We start from the raw sequence: 20,533 nt of genomic DNA on the forward strand, positions 1-20,533 counted from the left end.
CTCAATTACCTCTTATCACAGCTAAAATAGTTCACAGCTGACCACATCCAAGAGATGATGAGTGGCCATTTGTTCCAATTTCCTCATTCTTCACATGCTCAACACTCCTCTGCTCCACACCTCCTTGTCTTTCCTCCATCTCTCTCCTCTGTTCCCTCCACATTCATCTGGGACTTCTTAAATACCCTTTTCTCTAAAAAAAATCCCTGTGAATCCAACTGACACACCCTTCCTTGTCTCTCCCCTTTGTCCCGGCTGGCACCTACTTTATGAGGTGAAAACAGACTGCGAGTCTCTACTGGCACTGTGATTACATCAAGGATGCACATTCTGGGCTGACCCTTGTTCTCATTCACAATTTCTTCACCTAGCTTAAGCTTCACACTACAGCCTTCTGCTCCAGTTTTGAGACAGTTCCAGCCCTCGAGGTGTGGCTCATATAAGCCTTCAGGTTACTACACAGCTGCTGTTTGTTTACCGTCACCAAGCAGAGAAGTAGCTTCAGACACAAGCTCTTGAGGCTTTCAGAACCTTCTGCACAGAGCAGCGAATCCAAGCTCTCCATCAGGTTCTGAAGAAGAACAACCACATCATTTGAAAGTAACTATTAAATAAAGCAATTAAAATGATTTTAAATGCTTGTTACTGAAAAAAAAGCCAAGCAAACAAAAAACAGACACACTTTTCAGGGAGATTCAAATACAGCAGCACCAATATAAGGCCATGTTATTGCCAGAATCAATAACTGGATCAATAAGGACACAGGCCACGTTCACACTACTGGTTCTCAACACTGGCTTGTGTTAACTACATTTTAAGGACTGCAAGCACACTACCAGGATCACTTTCCAAGGGTTTTCTCTGGAGGCATAGGAGAGATTTTTGTATACACTTAATAGATTTTATTCACAAAGCAACACTGAGCTCTACAAACATAATCTCCCTTTTTGTTTGCAAGACTAATCTTAGCATTTTCTTCTTCCAATATTTCATTTTACTTATAGGCACCATGAGATTTGTTTGCAAGTGGCACAACTCCAGTTCTGAGACTGAGACCGTTGGGGCTATTCAAGTCTAGAGGGGAGAATGCTCCAAGGAGAACTTATCGCGGCCTTCTAGTATCTGAAGTGTTCCTACAAGAATGCTGGGAAGGGACTTTTTAGTGATAGGACTAGGGGAATGGAGCAAAACTAGAAGTGGGCAGATTCAGATTGGATGTTAGAAAGAAGTTCTTCACCATGAGGGTGGTGAGACACTGGAACAGGTTGCCCAGGGAGGTGGTGGAAGTTCCATCCCTGGAAGTTTCTAAGGCCAGGCTGGATGTGGCTCTGAGCAACCTGATCTAGTGTGAGGTGTCCCTGCCCATGGCAGGGGGGTTGGCACTAGATGATCCTTGAGGTCCCTTCCAGCCCTGGCAATTTAATACTAATTGAATAATAGATAGATAGATTAGTTAGGATTAAAAATACATACTTTTTGTCAGATATTCATAAATAACTGGTTTCCAAATACTAAGTGACAGGTAGTATAGATATTCTTAGAGGAAAAATGTAGTTCTGATAGGCAAGTTACTAAGTATTTTTGACAAATGCACTACTATTTGTAGAGAGATGAAAGACACAACAGGAATTCAGCTTAATCACTGATTACTTTGCCCTTTCCCAAAACTCAGTATCTTCACAGCAAAGAGCCTCAAGTAAGTTTAAAACAGTGCATGTGCTGGTGGAAAAGTGAGCACACAGGGTATGACTGCCTGCTAACAATTAAGCACAAGGTAAGAGGTTCAATTCTAGGTACTAAAGGCCTGTTAAAAATTAAGTACAAGGCAAGAGGTTCAACACTAGGTACTAAAGGCCTGTGACAGCCTTTTCTGGTGTCAAGATTTCTCAATCACAATGACTGCCCAACATGGAACTAAAAGAAAAGTGCTCTGTTATATAACTAACAAACATGTGTCTTTGTGCAACTAGCAGATAAAGAACTTCAGGCAGCTGTTTTTAGCAAGTGGCTGGAATATTGCCCCCAAAACCTACAACTTGGTAGACACATCCGTCTACAAATCACCGGCCCTGGAACACGGCTGCTGTGCTGTTTCTCTACATTGCCAAGGCCTTACCTTCATACATAGTTCTGCCTTATCAAAACCCACAAGCATGTTGATGATGTCAAAGCCAGAAGTGGATTTGTTCTTCTGATGGACACCTCGAATCAATGCACACAAAGTCTGCAAAGGGGAAAAATCAGACAGCAAGATAGAAGTTGGAACTAGATAATCCTCGTGGTCCCTTCCAACCCTGACTGATACTATGATGATATAAGGCAACACCTACAAACCTAATACTCAGTAACAAAGCCCACCCTAAGACCCTCTCCTAGCACTGGCAAAGCACAGATATGTAAATTAATACCATCAGCTTGGAAGCTTAACTTTTCATCTGACCAGTCCTCCAGCTCTGTTGTTTCTAAGGAGGATCTTAGATGATGAAAATTTTTTTAAAAATTTAAAAAATTAAAAAGAGAGAGAGAAAAAGTGAGAGAAGAATGCATTTGTCCAAATTTTTCCTGTTTGGTCACCCCTGTATTTCACAGCATTCTGAGGAAAGACAATCACCGCTGCTTCTGTGCAGACCCAGATTGTACTGGGCAGGACCATGATCTCTGGAAAACAACTAAAGAGTGCCTTTGAGGCCACAAGTATTGATCAGGAAACTGCAAAGCAGTAGCAGTGTCCAATATGCGGACCAGATGTACCTTAGAGATCTCCAGATTCATTTCTCCTTTCAAGCATGCCAAAACATGCAGCATCCAGACAACAGAGTTTACCGTACGGTGCGTGTCCATACAGCAGATGCTCTTGCTACAGAGAGCAATTTGCTGTTTGGTTACCACACTGCTGTACTAAGTTTGACAATGACCTCTCTCTTTGCCCAAAGGAAAAAAAATAAAATTTAAAAAAAAAAAAAAAAATGCCTGCAAGACTGTTAGAGAGGTTAACTTTCCTATGAAAGAACCTTCCCACCACATGTGACCTCCTTCACATTTCCTGTCGCAGGCACTGGTTGAACCGATCCATGCCAAGCTCTTGAAGATCTCTGGCAACACAGGTGTCAGCACACTATGCTTCCAGCAGACACCCTGGGAAATTTATGGGCAGCAAATATCACATTTGCTGCAAGAGAGTCTGTCATGACTTTTGCCATCAGGCACCTTTCAGGTCTGTGAGGAGGAAAGCAAGGAGTTTTACACTCCAGCTTAAATTCACCTGGGAAAAGTAATTAGTTTCAGAAGAGGTAAAGCTGGAGACAAGCAGACCTCAAAAGAACCAGCAAGCCTCTAGAACCATCCAGAAGCAAAAGGGCAAGGCAGACATCTGTTTTTTCACAGCGGTCAGAGATGGGCTACTGTACTACACAAACCTTTGGTCACCTTGGCCATTCTCAAGAAAAGACTGCGTGAAGTCCTGGCCTCAGGATCACTCTCCACATGAACAGACTCTGATCTAAGGCATGCTCTGCCAGTTCAGGCTCAGGAGATGTAACCTGCTTCCTCTTTACACTCACACAGCAGACTCTAAACTTGAGCCCTGGCCAAACTTTTGCCAAAAGGCTGACTACCAGCTCAGGGCTGAGCTAGACTGTCTGCAGCAATAACTACCATATTTAATAGCCTCCTTTCACCCTAATTCCACAAATACTAACAAAATGCAAAACTGGGTATCAGAGGTGTAAATAGTGTTTTAAATCAACTTTTCCCATCTAACTGCCTGTACAGTATCTCCTAGAGGTGACTTCTTCAAACCTGAAATTCATATCCTATATTCCCACAGCTGAGAAAAACTCAAGACAAATGCATTCACCAAGCAGTAAGAACCAGCCTGTGAACTAATAACATCATATATCAAGACTAAGGAAGGGAATCTTCTGGACAAGACACAAGACAGCATAGCTTTGGTAAGAAGGAACCTGCAGGAAAATGGCTATTAATTCTGGGTGACAGTTCTTCACAGCTTCCAATTAAGGAGTGTCCAGCAGGGAGACTGCCCTGTATAAATGTCACACTAACTTCTTCAGAGCTCTATTTCACTTTCAACCCACATGGAAATTGAAAAGGGAGGTTGAAACAAGGGAGAAGAGGAAAAAGCAGATGAGACAAATCTACACTGAGTACTCTTGAGCCCCTGTACTGACAGCTTGAAGCATGAGCAATCCTCTCTCATCCATCCATTGCTACCTGCTCCACCCTGCATCACCAGATCCTCTTGAGTTCTGAAATAAGCTATTGTTCTTCAAAGACTGAAGAGACTAAGGATGTTTGTAACTTCCACAGATAACAAGTAGCAGCTACTCTGCAGACATCACTTCTCAGAAGCAAAGAAATGAGTACCAGATGTTTGATACCAGCAGCAGATATACTGCCTGCAAAAGAGAGCATTCCCTATCTCTCAGCATGGTACCTGTAATGCATTGACCACTCTGATCGGGTGCTCCTCACCCAGTGCCTGGATGCAGTGCTGAAACAAGCAGTTGATGTTATCTTTTATCTTCATTAACTCCTCCCCATCCAGAGCCTCCAGCTTGCCTTCCAGATATTCCAAGTTGACCTGTCAGGTGAAGAGGCAGTTCATGCACATTACACATCCATTGGCACCTTAGAAACTTAACTCTTTGCTCTGACACTCTGCCACTTTGGAGGCAGAACAGCAGCAGCAGCAAATCAGAGGACGTTCAATGCCTATTACCTTCATGAGAAACAGCTCCTCCCAAAACCTAGGGTTGCATTTACTGGGGTCCTCTGTCTGAAAGAAAAAGGAACAGCCATGAGAGCAAACAAGAAGTAGTAATTCAGGCAGAATTTAAAGAAAATCATGCTGACGAGTAGCTCCGAGTCAGCATCACGCCAATGGATGACCAAGTGGCCTGGAATTCTGTACACACAGGCTCCCAGAAACAGAAGGGCAAACAGAAGCAGCTCTCAATTAGGATGCATCTGCTTATTTTCTGGATTCTGTTTTTTTTGAGAACTACTTGAAAAGCCACAACTTCCCACAGACCATAAATCATCCTGGTAGCCCACCGGGCAAGGTGGCATTAAGGAAGAAAGCAGAAGCCAAAGCTCTGCATGACAGCAGGAGAGCCTGATGTGGGTGCCTACGCCATGCAGGCCTTACCTTGGGAAAAGAATTCAACACCCAGAGCCCTCAGCACAAGAAAATCTGAGGCAACACTTCAGAAGGAAGAGATGCTCGGGTCCTTACCGTGAAAATCTCATCATACATCAACACAACTTTCTCCTTCAATGGCTTCTTGGAAGCTGAAGATTTCCGAAGCAGTCCACCTTTCTTCTCTGCTTGGGCCATGCTGAATATCCTGAAGGTAAGAACAGATAAAAAAAGGCTATGGAAACTTGAACTTTTCTTCAAGGCCTACCTGGCCTGCCTCAGCCAAGACAGACTTTTTCACTGCACTGAAATACTAGGAGCTTCTCAGGAGCTGAAAGTTGGGGCTTTAATAACTACACCAGATAAGAAATCAGATCAAAGGTCCCATCTAGTCTTATAGCCCATTTCAAAGAAAGATGCAAAAGTCCAGACAGGCAGATAAAGAATAAGCTCTTTATGACTAAATTTTCTTAATTCTTCTCTGCTAGAAATTGATTCATGATCCAGACCAGTGCAGTTTACAGCTAGAAAAGTAGGCATTTTTTAATCTCACTGCATGAACCGTGATGCTTATCACATGGATACCCAGTCTTCTTTTGACACTGGTCAAGCCTTAAGGGCACCTTGTGACAAAAAGCTCCTGAAACCCCTTTAAAAAGTCTTATCTGTTTAATTTGCTGCCTACCAAAGCACTTCAAATTCTGCTTTTGCACTCTGAGATGGGGTCCAACAGTAAGAAGCATTTGGCTGCAAAGCCTCCCTAAAGCACTCTTGCTTATCTCTTCCCCCTGCACTTTGGCAGGGACAGCTGTGCCAGCTGCTCTGCAAGTCAAGCCAGAGAAGAACCCCAGCCTCAAAAGCATCAGAAGTGGTCCAGTTTGGGGAGAAGGATGGAGAAACAGAGGAGAGCAGCTTTGAAGGGATATTTTATTTTAAACAGATTAATCTCCTGCTCCATTTGACAGCAAAAGGTTTTCTAGAAACACAAACAGGGTTTGCTACCATGTAGTGGTGTCTCAAGCTTACTGGTTAACCTACTGAAAAATAGGCAAGTATCTTTAACAAAGAAGTAATTGTTAGGAGAAAAGTAACAGCCACAGCTGTAGTCCTGAACAGTAAACCCATTTCAGGGGGTGAGAGTCAGAACATCTGACTTGTCAAGTACTATCAGCCTCACATCTGATGCTACAAAGGACATCACCACTCTGATCTGGCAAAGATGTATTTACTGCAAGCAGATTTTTTTCTATTCCCTGGCAAGCATCACAGTTTTAGCACTGTTCTAACCCCCTCTTACCACTGCAGCATGGTCAGAGGCATTTAGCAGAAAGGAAATGCCATCCCTTCTCATATCCCTCAGCTCCCAGCCTTTCCCCCACACACCTCCAAGAGTAACTACACACAAGGCAGCAGCATACCTAGGGCAGGGACTTAAGTCGTGCTCCAGAAAAACATGGGCAGGCTCCTGTGGTAGCTGCACTCAGCCATACTAAATTATGCATAGAGTGGTTAAGTTCACTGCAGTCAGCACACAGCAGACCCCAGAGCCTTCTAAGCTAGCAGCCATGGAGGCAGCTTTGGATTTACCCTCCATTCCAAACTGCCTGAACCCCTTTCACAAGCACAGCAATATTATATCTGCCTTTCCCTCAAAGAGCAAATTCCAGCAAGTGCAGTTCCAGATCTCTTCCACATTTTTCCCATTGCAGGCAGCTTTTGACTGTATTACAACTACAACAAGTTTCTCAACTAGAGCACTCAAGCTCCCAGTCACTTTCTCAGACATCCATCCCTCGAGCCACAAATCTCCATTTCCTATGCGGCAGGAAAACTTCTTTGGGCCTGAAGAAACAGCACTGCTGCAAAAGACCCTCCACTAGGTGTGAAGAGAAGGAGCTTTGCCTGGATGGGAAAGCAGAGGGTAGGACAAAGGGCAGCAGGTCCCACACCTGAAAAGCTGAGATTTATACAGAAAGGCAGAGAGGTGCCCTGTCTTCCTGCTAGAAAGGGAATATGCACAGCAGGCTGGTTAAGGGTGGTGTGTGTGCTGGGGTGAGAATGGAAACAGCCCCAGGACACACTGACAGAAAAAAAGCTGCACCAGGGGAGGTTCAGACTGGATGTTAGGCAGAAATTCTACACAGAGAAAGTGATTGCCCATTGGAATGGGCTGCCCAGGGAGGTGGTGGAGTCACCATCATTGGAGATATTTAGGAGGAGACTTGATAGGGTGCTTGGCTGCATGGTTTAGTTGATTAGGTGGTGCTGGATGATAGGTTGGACTGTGATGATCTTGAAGGTCTCTTCCAACCTGGTTTATTCTATTCTATTCTTATCAACTACTGCACCACAAGCTTCTGCAAATACCAAAATCATTCCTGTAGCCCAGCAGGTATAGAGATCCAACTAAGATGGATGAAGGTTTGTGTCTAACAAACAAAAAGGCAAACACTATTCCATCATCTCCATAGCTTCTTTGACAGCCTTTGCATTATTTTTAAACTGCCATGGGAAATAAGACATTATTCTAATTAGAAACCTAATTGGAGACAGAAAGAAACCTATTAAAAGCCAAATCAAGAACGCTGTCACTTTTAGCCTAGCGATACAAACCTCACCCAAGACGGCACAAAACAATTTCCCAACTAGAATTCTAAGTTTCTGAACCTGAAAGCAGCTGCCAGCCCCTGCACACAAACACATCCATCAGCATGCTGCTGATTGAATTACAGCTAACCAAGCCCAATGTCAAAACTAACGAACGACCTCGCAGCGCTTCTAGGTCAACCTTCTCCCATGGAATGCGTGCGTGAATGGGAAGGGATCGATAGGCTCTGCTAAGTCCCCGGACTTTGAGAGCTGCATTTGAACACTTTTCCTGCACTTCCAGAAAGAGAGAGAGGAAAAAAAAAACCCACCAACAAAAAAATCTCTAAATCCCACAAGACACAAAGGCTTGATGCTGGGTGAGCATCAGAGGGATCACATGGTCGTGTGAAAACTCTAGTCTCTGTCAGAACAGGACTTGGGATTCGTATTCTCTTAACCAAAGCAACACAGAGTGCATACAAAGAAGACTGCTGGAGGCAAGGATTAAATGATGTGTCTGCTTATAATCTGCTGCTCTACAAATGAGCAAATGGAGGAGCTCGGGGAAGAAAGTAAAAGTTGCCTTTCATGCATGCCAACCCTTTATCAGGCTGTGTTTGTTTCATGACCTATGATGGCTGAACAAATGGCTTTTTCTTTTCACTTTATGCAATTACATTTTCTAGATGTCATAAAGAGAGGAAAAGGAAGCTGCATTTTTCTAAGGGGGACCTTCGGGGCAGCTGCATAGAACAACAGTTAAATGCACAAAATATTTACAAGCAAGCTGTGGAGGTGTGAAATGATCAGGATGCCATGACAGCTTATGAGGAGAACAACACTGAATACAGTTAACCATTACCCTTTAAACACATCACACTTTAAAAGAACCAGAGCATTTTCCACGTTTTAGGGTCATGTGGATAATTTATTCTGTCAATAGGTCAGTCCCATTAACACATGCTGCGAAGTGAATCCTGCTGCAGTCACTCACTGCACACGAGAACTACCCCTCGAGGCCAAGAGAAGCACACGTGGGTTGGCAGAATCACAAGTAGTGTGCTGTGCAGCAGAATATCCAAGATGCTTCATCTGAAACTAAAAGAAACCTCAGCAGAGCACAAGTCCTCACAGCTCAAAGGCAGGAAGATAAAAGCCATGGCAGACGGACGCTCAAGCAGACTTTTACTTTATCTGTCATCAGTCCTGGGATCAGCTGATCCAGTCAGGAAGAAAGGGGTGGGCCACATCCAGCCATTCACCTCTTATCCATTTCATTCCAGAACTCATAGCAGAGATTCCAGCTAAACATGTGACATTCTGAGGAACACATCTGTTAGCTGTTTGTTAGAATATCCTCAGGAAAAATGAACCTGACATTCTGAGTCTGAAGTTTGCTCAGGCTTTGCTCACTCTGAAAAGCACGGCTGCTCCACACTGTCACTCAGCTCCTCTGCACATTTGTTATTCCACAGATCACCTTATGTAGAGAATGTAACACCAACGTACATCTACAGGAGCATCCAAATCTTGTAACTTCTGTAACCTTGCATGCATGTATTTTGTGCTATTTGCCTCAGCCAACAAACCTGAATGCTTTTGAGATTACGGATGCATACACACTACCCCTACATATAGCCAGGCACCGGTAAGGGTATTTGAGTGGACCACCCAAAAAAACCAATATATACATATATTGTAACACTTCTTGGCTGAATAAATAGAAAACAAACAGATGGCAAAATGTTATTTCCACATATTGACTTAGTTAGCAAACCATTTATTCCCTGTCTGAAAAAGGCAGTGCAAACTGCATGATCTATATTAGCTTGTTAATAGTGCCCTGGACCTCAGTCTTAAACCTCTGAGTAAGAGCTAAGACACTTTTGCTTCTGGAATCTAGTATCTCTTAACTTGCCACTGCCACTAAAATTGGACTAATGTGCTGCATGCACTTGGGACCCAGTGTGATCACACTTTGCCTTTCAAGGCATTTCCCAAGTGCACTGAATTGTTGTTCAAAAATTATCTTGATCATGCAAGCAAGGGGGATAAACCTCTGCCTAAAAGCTAACCTATAGCTTCTAAAGCAATGTATTAAAAGCCAAGTAGCCATTAAACTCTTCTGTGAGGTTCTAGGAAAAGCCTCCTCCACGGGACAAATCTGCCAAGTCAGTATCAGACCTGAGCAGCCAGCAGCTAAAACACAGGTTCCAGCAGTTAAAACATGGATAGCAATAGATAGCAATAAGCAATCTGCACCCAGCACAAAAGCCCATGAATCCTGATGCATAAATAGTGCCTTGACCTAGTTCAAGCTGCAGTATTAAAATGCCCAGGGCAACCAACAGTAGCCTAGCAGACCACTAGTGAAAACAGAGAGGAACATGCTGGGCTAGACTTTGTCAAGGCTTTAGCAACTGTCATCACCAAATTCCTGCTGTAAGCCCTTTTGCAGCTTATTCTCGGCCAGTTCTCATGTTGGTGGCTACGGTTTGTGCTTTTATATGTCATTGATTCTTTACCTTATTTATATACTGCCAGTGAAATGAAGAGTGCTCAGTCTGTAGTTTCATTTACAACTGCAAGGTGCCCTACCCACCACCAAGGAAAACACTCAAAGCACACAAGCCTTGGATCCATCTGTCAGAACTGCCAGGTGCCTTCCATGAAGTATCCAACAAGAAACAGATTCAGAGGGCATACTGATGACAAAACTCACAAAGTCCTGCTTCTTTTTCTGCAGTAACAAGCAACAATCTCCAGCACAGACCCAGTATATGCATTATGAGCAAGCCCTTCCACCTCACTCAGGGCAGCAGCAGTTTATGTGGTTCTACACAGTATAAACTGAAGTTATACCACTACTTAACCCCCACTGAAAAACAGCAAAAGCAGCTTCCTCTCGCAGATGCAGCCACAGACTTTAACACTACACCTACTTTAGTAATGATATAAAAGAGTAACATCCAAGTTACATTTCACAGTATCACAGTATAACTAAGGTTGGAAGAGACCCCAAGGATCATCGAGTCCAACCTGTCTCCACAGACCTCATGACTAGACCATGGCACCAAGTGCCACGTCCAATCTCCCCTTGAACACCTCCAGGGGCGGTGACTCCACCACCTCCCTGGGCAGCACATTCCAATGACGAACGACTCGCTCAGTGAAGAACTTTCTCCTCACTTCGAGTCTAAACCTCCCCTGACGCAGCTTGGGACTGTGTCCCCTTGTTCTGGGGCTGGTTGCCTGGGAGAAGAGACCAACCTCTTCCTGGTTACAACCACCTTTCAGGTAGTTGTAGAGGGCGATGAGGTCACCCCTGAGCCTCCTCTTCTCCAGGCTAAACAACCCCAGCTCCCTCAGCCTCTCCTCACAGGGCTGTGCTCAAGGCCTCTCCCCAGCCTTGTTGCCCTTCTCTGGACACGTTCAAGTGTCTCGAAACAGTTTTTAACAGTTCAGCCATAATTGCCTTCCATTTTTACCTGTCAGGTTAAAACAACACCCAATCCATCAGCTTCATACCATTAACTAGTTAAGCTTCTTCCTGCCAAGGTCATCCAGACAAGCATCACTCACTTCCACCTCCATCTCTTCTCAACATTTTTCCAAATGAACTTTTTTATTTCATCATGCCTGCTTTCTGTGTTCCTGACTACAATGCTCAGCTCTCATGTCAGAAAGTCTCTCTGAGTTTTCACTTGTCAAGCTTTTCAGAATCCATCCCACCTAGTTCACCATGAAATATTCTGCACTGCCTCAACACTCCTACTACAAAAGCTAATGCCACTTGGAGACCTTTTCAGATGTCTTCCTTCTGAAGAAAAACATTCTCCCTGCAACCTTCCCCTGTCCTTTTCCCATGGCTTCAGCTGTCAGTGTGGATCCAAGGCCCATGCTGAATAGATGCAGCTGCATGACCTTGGCTTCGACTTCTGAGGAAGCTGCTATATTCCAAGAAGCTGCACAGTAGAGCTACACCAAGATAAGGAAAGTACAGCTGCAGAGAGGTAACATTTTTGAGATAGGGACCACTAGTAGCATAAGCACTCAGGAAGAAAAATGCAAACAAAAAATATGTAAGCTCCTAAAACAAACAAAAAACCCATGAGGGAGCCAGAATATGACAATTCTGAGCAGCAGAGGCTGATCCTCTTGAGGATGTCTGCATGGCTGCCTGGTGTGTTAGCAGGGCTGATGAGCAGATGAATGTGTAGTAGTCTAGCAGCTCATGAAAGCCTCACCTTTTCTTTTGTGCATGTTTAATAGTCTTATGCTGCATATACCCCACCTGCAGACTCTATTCGCACAGAGCAAAAAGTGCCCTAAGCAACACAGCCAAAGAATTACACTGCTATTACTGGAAAACCAAACTGATCTGTGCCCCATTAAATTCCTCTTAGAAGTTTTGTCACATTTCCTCCTAGAGCTCAAACAGCAGGTGAACTGCAATCACCACATATTGCAATGACCAAAATTATCTTACTGCTTTGCATATTCCACCCACCTGCTCAGCCTGAACGTGCTCTCATCAGAGATTCAGACTGCAGCCTCTGCTTAAAAGCAAACTTTGTTAGTGACATAAGCAACAGGGTTCTGAGGCCGTAAGCTTCATTATATAGTAAGCTGCCTCTGTCTTCAGTATAATAAACAAGTTCCTACTCTTTTACCACTGCTTACTGCTCCTCTTCAATTTGCCAATACAAGTGCTTGGAAGACCATGATGCAAACTGATAAAGAAATAGGTCCTGCACTTTTTTTTTTTCCTGGATAGAGTTATCTGGAACCCCAAGCGTTTCAGCAGCCAGCTGATACTGTAGCCCAGGAGCAGCTGCACAAGCACAGCCAAAGGGCTGCAGCTCCAGCCTGCTGCAAGGCCTCCTCAGGCAGGGCAGCACCCAGCGCACGGAACCCAGAGGCAGTCAGGGTGGTAAGGCAGTTACTGGTAACAGCAGCGCTGCAGGCTGGGAAAGCAGCGACAACTTCTTGAGCAACAGACTTGTGTGAAATCGCTGCCACACGACCAAAGTTTCCAGGGGCAGCCAGGCCCTGGAAGGGGGCTGGGCGGACAGGCAATAGGGTGCCCCGGCAGGTGCCCGGGCATAGCGGAAGGGGCTGTGGCAAAGCAGGCTTCGCGCCCTCCCCCAACGACCCACCCGGCAGGGTGCCGCCAGCACCAGCTGCCCCAAGGCCAAGGGAGACTCCCCAAGGCCCCTGCGAGCCGGGCCTGCGGGACGCCCCGGCGAGAGCGGCTCAACGGGCCCCCATTTCCAACGAGACCCCTCGCAGGCGGACAGCGTCCCCGCCCCGTGGAGAGCTCCACCGCCCCAAGCCCGGGGCGGCAGAACCCCTGGGCCCGGTGCCTCCAGCCTGCCCCAAGCCCACGCCCGGGCCAGGGCAGGGGCGGTCGCTCAGGAGGGGCTGCGGGGGGCGTGGCTTGGCCCCCAGAGAGTGGGGGGGCTGCGTGTCGTGGCCCCCCCGCTCCCCAGCACTCACCTGCGGACCCGCCGCTCCCCGCCCCAGTGCGCAGGCGCCGCCGGCCGCCCCGCGCATGCGCTTCGAGGGGGCTCGCGCCGTGCGGTCCTAGTGCCGCCCGCAATCGGGGCGGGTGGGCAGTGCTGTCAGCGGCGGGGCCTTGCCGCTCACCGCTTCCCCGGGCAGCCCCGGCTTCCGGCGGGGCGGGTAAGGGCAGCGGCGAGAAGGCTCCTTCTCGGGACGGACAGCGCTCGCCTTGCCCTGGGAACACTCGCACGCATAAGCACACACGTATTCCTCGGAAAGAAAAATGTTCTCTCCGCCTACGAGCCCTCGTAACCTGCCTCCGGGCCGCTGCCCCGCCACCCTGCCCACGCCGGCGACGGAAGTGAGAGTGCGGCGCCCCGGGCCGGCGCGGCGCGTCCCCTCCCGGAAGCCCGCCGCCTCGTGATTGCGCAGTGCAGCGCAGCGTCGTGCCGAGCCGAGCCACTGCCGGCCCGGCCCCGGCGGAGGGTCGCCCCTGCCCCGGCAGGCAGCCGCCGCAGCGGCAGGTAGGCCCCGCAGGCTCCGGGAGGGAGGTGGCGGGTGTCAGGCGGGGCAGCGGGGGGGGTTGTTCTGAGAGCTGGGGGCGAGGCAGGTACTTAGGGGGGTTGGTGCCTGCAGAACGGGCTCGCCGGGGGAGGAGGAGGGTGCCCGGTGGATCCCAGGGTGTCGGGAGATTTCCAGTGACCTGGGAAACGGGGGGCAGGGGGCGGTGCTGGAGTGGGGGGTTCACGCCGCGGCAGCAGGAGCCCTGTGCCCCTGCTCGCCCTGGTGTATGCTTTCGGTGACTAGGGCGGGCATCCCCAGGACGCGAGTCGGCATGCTGCGGCAGGTTTCCGACTTCAGTGACTTCAGCAGAGGCCACTGGCTGCAGGAGCTGCTGTGCCATGGAGAAGAGCCCAGCCACGTCCAGTCCAGCCCCGATGGGCAGCACCTTTTGGTCCTGCAGAAGAGCCGGCCACCTCCTCTGCCCCAGGTGGTGGCCTTCCAGCGCCACGGCATCGGTGGAGCCGACCTGGAGAGGAACTGGCAGCCACCCCAGCCAGCTCTTGTGGGACTGCTCTTCCTGCAAAGCCCTATGACACTGGGCGCCTGGGTACTGGCCATTGTGTGGGAACACGGTCGGACCGAGGTCTGGCACTTTGTGGTGGCTGTAGGCTGGCAGCTCCTGCAGACAGTGGAGCTCTGCCAGGGTGCCCGGGCACGAATTGTCTCTGTGTGCAGCCAAGGAACCAGCCTGATGTGGTGTGAGGAGAGGCCTCCCCTTGATGCTCACCTGGACATGAGCAAGTGTGCCTTCAGGTTCTGTGTCTGCACCCGTGCTCTGGAGGTGGGGGAGCAAGGCGTGCGGCTGGGCACCGTAAGGATAGTGCTGCACAACAGCCCTGAATACCAGATTCTGGCCTCCCCCCAGCACGTCTTTCTGGTGCCTACCACTGCCAGCTTTGCCACCACTTCCAAATTCCTCCTCATCTGGCATCCTGAGAAGGCGAAGCTCACCATCACAGCCCCCTCTGCAGGTTTCATCCACAGCAAGGCGCTGCGCTCCAGCAGCGAGTCAGACTTCAAGAAGCTCCTGCTTGGTTCTGTGGGTCTGCTCTCAGGCTTGGCACCTCTGGACATTCACACCTCTGCGGTGTCCAACAGTGGGGGTCTGCTGCTGGTGAGCACGAAGGGTGCTGTGAACATGGTGGAGCCAGATGGGACACAGAGGCATATCATTGATCTCCAGGGAGGCTTCCTGGCCCAGGGAAGTCCTGTCCAGCTGAAGACCTTTGGCAGCATCCTGGCATGTGTGCTGGCTGGGGTTCTGTACCTCATTGACCAGAATAGTGGAAGGCTCATAGAGAAGAAAATCCTGAGCATGAAAGAGGTGCATTTCTTAGAGTCCCCAAAAGAGGAAGACAGCATCCAGCTTCTCACTCAAACTGGCATCTACAGTTTTAGCTTCTCCAGACCTGAGGACAGCAGCAAACCTGAGCCATTCCTGGTGGAGATGGTGTTTGAGGAGGCCTGCAGATACTATCAAAGGAGAAGCCTCAGCAGCTCCAAGCTGACAGTGGAGAAGTTGAAGAAAGGTGGTGTGTTCCAAGCTCCTGTAGCCCTCATTGCCATCCTGCAGCACAGTCTCTGCCAAAAGAAGAAGCCAGCCCAAGACCTCCAAGACACATATGCCAAGCTGTTGAGTGCAGTGAGCCTGGAGCTGCAGAGCTACGTGAGCCTGGAGCTCCTGAAGACCTGCGTGGTGTGTGCTCCAGAGAGTGAGGTGGAAAACTACTGTGAGAAACTGGTGGAGCAGGAGGTCAGTCGTGTTCTGCACTCTGATATGGACAAGGACAACTTGGTATACTTGAACTCCATCTTTGCCTCCTTCCCCAAGGCTGCCTGGAAGGCTACAAGGAGCTGCCTTCAGCTGCAGCAGAATGGGGATGGCCTCTTGGTAGCCAGAGCAACCCCAGAAGTGTGGAAGAAGGTCCTGGGGGGGGCACAGCAGGAGGAGGTGGGTCAGAATGGCGTGGTCCCACTCTTTGAGCTCATTTGCACCTCCTGCCTTAGATTCAAACCCAAATGGTTGCCTAGATTTGTGGAACTGACCCAGCAGTATGTCAGCATCTCTTGGACATACAGCAGCAAGGAGGGCCCAGAGGGCCGAGTGCCACTGTACAAGAGAGCACTGGGAGTACTGGCCAGGAAGAACAAGCACAGCGAGGCAGATGATGAGATGGAGCTTGAGCTGCTGCTCTGTAGCAAGAGGCCTAAGGCCGTGCTGCAAGCTCTGCAGCTTCTCATCCACCTGAAGCGGTGGCAGCGGGTGGTGGAGGTGGCAGAAAAGTTCTCCAAGCTCAGCCCCTTGCTTAATAAGGAGATATTCACCACCCTGCTGGCAGAGTTTGCCCAGCACCGGGAGCTGGACCCTTATCTGGACACACTGTGGCCGCTGTGCCCCGCTGACCTCACTGCCTCTGAAATCCTCACTGTGGTCCTGCAGCACCTCCCTCACTCCCAGGAGGACCCAGTGCCCTTCTCCAGCGAGGGGAGCCAGCTGACTGTAGGCTTGCTTAAGCCACTGCTACAAAGGGTTGTGCAGCATCCCTGTGTCCAGGATGAGATGTACTCGGATGCCTTGCAGAGTCCCACCTTCCCCCCTCCTACCCCACCCCGAGAACACAAGATCCCCTTAAAAGCAGCAGCCAATGGTGCCCCTCAGCCACCCATGGCAAGAACTTCCTCCCCCTCGGCACTGGTACAAGGTGACACTGTGTGAAGGGGGAAGAGCAATGGGATACCAAGCCTTGGGTGCACTCCTCAGAGGGGAAAGCCACATCTGCCCCAGGAAATCCTGCCCTGCTGGCAGTATGGAAGCCTGCTCCTTTCTGAAGCCTCCCTGCAGCAGCATCTCAGAGTCTGGTGGGTGGCTGGGTGGTTGAGGGATCTCATCTGAGGCCAGAGGAGACTTTCTGGCTATTTCTAGCAAGTGCAATTGTGTGTGCATGCCAGGTGCATTTGCAGCTGAAGGCATAGGCTGCACTACAGAACTGCTTCCTGCCTAAAGCACTTTGTTTTCACTTCACTTGGCTCTTTGTGACTTTTCTACTTCTCTGACGCTCTAGAAGTAGTGATGAGGTGGTGGCCTGGGACATCACAGTCCTCCCCCACCTATTCTCTGCTCAGTGAGTTGGGTGGTGCCTTCAAGTGCTGCCTGTGAGAAACTGGGCATGTTTCTGGCAGTGGGGGCAGCGAGTGCTGCCGCTCTGGGCTCAGCCAGGTGCCGGACGCCAGCGTGTTGTACTGCGGTACCCGGGGTCCCAGCACACGCTCTGGCGGCTGCAGCGCTCCGCAGGCTGTCTCGCTGCAATTCCTCTGGGATCAGTCCGGGAGCTGTAACTGATTGCAGCCACTTAGCTGAAGAGAGCAGCCTAATTCCCTTATCTCTCTATCCCAGACGGTACCCAAACCCTCTTCTGAAGCCGAGAAGCTGGCAGCAGCCTGTGTGAGCCCGGGGCTGGCCCTGCCTCTCTCCATTTTCTTTGTGGAAGCTTAGATTATGCTGTAGGACACCCGGGCCCTCTGTTCCCATCTCCTCTACCTTTGCCCTTTGCACACAAAGGGGCTTTGTCAGGGTTGTCTGGCTGATACTGCGCCTCTGTTTGCAAAGTCAGTGTAACTTGAGAGCAGTCCTGCAGAAAGATCTCCAGGTTCCAGCCTCTCTTCAGGGCTTGCTGCCTGTCTTCCTCCTCCAAGAGAGAGACACTGGCTATGACTTTGCCCCCACATTGTGGGCTGTGGTGTGAAGGAGCTGTCTCTTGCCTTGGTGGCAAAGCCTGGACTGGCTGGGGTGTGGGAGATTCCCTTGCATTAGTCCTCTTAAGAATGGGGTTAAGCGTGGAAGACTCCTTGTGAAAAATAAAGGTTCCTAAAGCAGTTCTTCAGTGGCAGTGGTGGATGTTGTGAGGATGTACACCTGGGGAAGGGGGCAGTTTCATTTTACTTCTGGTGAAGAGTGGCCTAGCTCAACTCACTCTGGCACTGCCCAGTGTGTCTCACTGCTGGTGTGTGCTGGGCTCAGAGGCTGAGCTGTACCTGGACAGCCCATTCCCTCTGTGGTGCTCAGCTCTTTACCAGTGAAGCAGCAGAGGCAGGAGTCTCTGGGGGCAGGCAGGAGTGGACATGCTGCAGAGAAGGACCATCCAGGCAGTGCATGGCTGGAGCAGGACCCAAAAGTGCAGTTGAGGAAAGAACAATTTTTTTTGCAAGAGCTCCAACTTGTCCCTTTGCTAGTTTTCCAGCCAGGAACAACAGGGAGCACCAGGCTGGCCCTGGCAGGAGCCCCCTGACCACTCAGTGGCAGAGCTGCTGTTGGAGGGATTCTGCTTTATCAAATTGCTGTAAAGGTGGAGCAAAGCCTCTACCAGACAAGAGCTCAGCTGCAGAAAGTCCCTGTGGTGAAAAAAAGCCTGGCAAAGGGGAAGAGGAAGTGCTGCAATTGTTCTCTAGAGGCTGGCTGGCCACTGATGAGACCTTCCTTATGGTGGGCATTGTGCTGTGGTGGGGGGACACTGCTAGTTTCCTTCCTGTGCCAGGAAAGTGGATTCTGACAAGCTGCCACTTATAACACTGGAAGGAGCCTGGCCTGAAAGAAGAGCTGGTGGCAGCCACTGCAGTCATTTTGCAGTAAGTTGTTTTTGCTTCATCCCCAAGCTGCTGCTGACCCTGCCTGACATGAATGTCTCCAAGGGAAGACAGGCCTAGGCCCCTCTCAGAACCATGGCTCCAGGGATGCTGCCCTGGGGCAGTGCTACTTGGGATGCTACTGAGCCCCAGCAATGGCTCTGCAGTAATACTGGGGAAAATTTTTCATTGCCAGGGCTGGGTTTGGATGCAGGTGGCCACAATGACACAATGAAGGAGGAGGATCAAGCTTCCTGCCTTCCAGGACAAGCTCAGCAGAGAAGAAAAGGCTGTGGCTGGAGGCTGAGCAGGGAGGCAGCAATGCCTGCAAAGCCAGCAGCAGTCCTGCACAGGTTGGTGTCCCCAAGGCACAGCAAGGGAAGAGGAAGCAGGGAACACTCTGAGGGGGACAGCCTGGGGCTTGGAACCCCTAGACAAGCACAGAACACACACATCTTGGAAGGCTGAGGGTTTAGGGTAAGGGAGAGCAAAGGCAGAGCAAGTAGAGATGAAACTGAGCTAAATACTGTCCTATCCCAAGGACCAGAAAGGGTGGGCATCCCTGGGGAAGCCAGGCCCCAGGACATACTCAACTAGGCAAGAGGCAAGCACAGAGCTCTCTAGGGTTAGGACATGTGCTGGGGGGAGATAGCAGGAGGTAAGGCCAGTGCAGCTTCAGGTAATGCCTGAAGGGAAAAATAGTAATTAGAAGATCTGAAAGCAAATGGAAAAAGCAATAAAGCAGATGCACATAGCAGAGGGCAAGCTGGCCAGATAGACTTGGACTTTGCAACAGAGGAAATTAGTCAAGCTGTGCATGTGTGCTCCCCTGTGCCTGACCCAGCTTTCAGGATGGTCACTGTGCTTGCACCTAGGAGCAGCACAAAGAGCAACTTGGTTTGCATCCATGGTGAGTTATTTGCATGCAGGTGCAAAGGGTTGCCCAGTGAAAGGAACATCACCCAGCCCTGGTGACAATGAGCAGTGGTCTTGAATCAACACATGGGGTGGGTCAAGACTCCCAAAAGCAAGCTGTAGATAGCATACTTGTAGACTCCTGCAAGAGCTTTCTAGTCCCAAGCACAGTTCTAGCTTGCACCAGTAGTGAGGAACCCTCCCTTGCCCCGTGTCCTTCCAGCACAGCCAGATGTGAAGAGAGCAGCCACATCCTGCAGAGCACACGAGCACCCCTTTTATTGTTTCATACCACAAATCACAACCTTGGAAAGAGTCAGGCTCCCTGCAAAATAAATAGCCATGTTATTTGAGGGAGGGGCCTTGGGAAGCAGGTTCCTGCTGGCCAGCAGCACAGGCTGTGGTGGCATGGGTGGCAAAAGCTGTCCTGAGCCCGCAGGGTCCAGTGACACCATAGGGTGGTACAAGGGGCACACACACCACACACCCCCACGTCAGGGCATTGTCACATCATGGGAATTGGGGAAGGGGTTTCATCCAAGGAGTTCCCATCCTGCTCCACAGTGCAGGGAGACGTTGCAGCAGACAGGTCTGATGTGTCCATCTCCTCCATGCCTGTGCTGGGAGCAATGGGAGCTAATACCTCATGGACGGACGAGGGAGTTGGTAGAGGTTGAGCGTGGGTGGCCTGCAAAACCAAGGTCAACTATGTCATGCCCCCAGCCACACAGGAGAGCAGGGGACAGCCCAGGGTGCATAGAGATAGCTAAATGTCATCCTATCTCTTGCTCACCTTCCCAGGGAAGAGGGTATGAAGACACACACCCCCTCCACCAGTTTGGCAGAGGCTGCAAGCAGCAGCACCCCACACTTAGGAGCATGGGAAGGTAATGGGAGGACTCTAGAACAGCCTGTGCCTCAGAAGTTCCACCTCCCCAGTCCTTCCCTGGTACCAGCACTCTCCTTGACCTGCACTCACCCTGTGCTTGCCCCCCTCCCTCTGTTATCATACAACAGGAGCTGCCCCACATCCCACACAGAGACCTGGCACTGCTACTTACATCTCCGAGGCTTCATTCCTGGAGGAAATGAAAGGGGGAGGCAGGGGGGAAAGAGAGAATGCAGTGTCAGTGAGGCCTCCTGGGACAAGGTATTCCCTGGGGCACACAAGGAGAACACGGG

At 49.7% G+C, this 20,533-nt stretch overlaps 2 protein-coding genes across 3 annotated transcripts in view; one reads left to right on the plus strand and one right to left on the minus strand.

Moving 5' to 3' along the window:
- Positions 1-5,363, minus strand: part of ARMH3 (armadillo like helical domain containing 3) — a 66,923-nt gene extending 61,560 nt beyond the window's left edge. The window contains exons 1-5 of the mRNA XM_054163611.1: positions 5,255-5,363; positions 4,739-4,795; positions 4,454-4,600; positions 2,117-2,224; positions 479-571 (exon numbers count right to left, since the gene is read on the minus strand). Of these exons, the coding sequence (XP_054019586.1) occupies positions 479-571; positions 2,117-2,224; positions 4,454-4,600; positions 4,739-4,795; positions 5,255-5,356 (507 nt within the window). The 5' untranslated portion in view covers positions 5,357-5,363. The remainder of the gene's footprint in view (positions 1-478; positions 572-2,116; positions 2,225-4,453; positions 4,601-4,738; positions 4,796-5,254) is intronic.
- An 8,215-nt stretch (positions 5,364-13,578) lies between these two features.
- HPS6 (HPS6 biogenesis of lysosomal organelles complex 2 subunit 3) lies at positions 13,579-17,001 on the plus strand. 2 transcript variants are annotated; one of them, XM_054163707.1, is made up of 2 exons: positions 13,579-13,776; positions 14,060-17,001. In XM_054163707.1, the coding sequence occupies exon 2, from the start codon at positions 14,088-14,090 to the stop codon at positions 16,530-16,532; it is 2,445 nt and encodes an 814-aa protein (XP_054019682.1). In that variant the 5' UTR covers positions 13,579-13,776; positions 14,060-14,087; the 3' UTR covers positions 16,533-17,001. The 2 variants fall into 2 exon arrangements, with proteins under 2 accessions (XP_054019682.1, XP_054019683.1); XM_054163708.1 differs by having other exon boundaries at positions 14,075-17,001.
- Positions 17,002-20,533: the final 3,532 nt, after the last annotated feature.

This window comes from Dryobates pubescens, chromosome 8, assembly GCF_014839835.1.
Source record: "Dryobates pubescens isolate bDryPub1 chromosome 8, bDryPub1.pri, whole genome shotgun sequence".
In the NCBI taxonomy this organism is placed as follows: Eukaryota; Metazoa; Chordata; class Aves; order Piciformes; family Picidae; genus Dryobates; species Dryobates pubescens.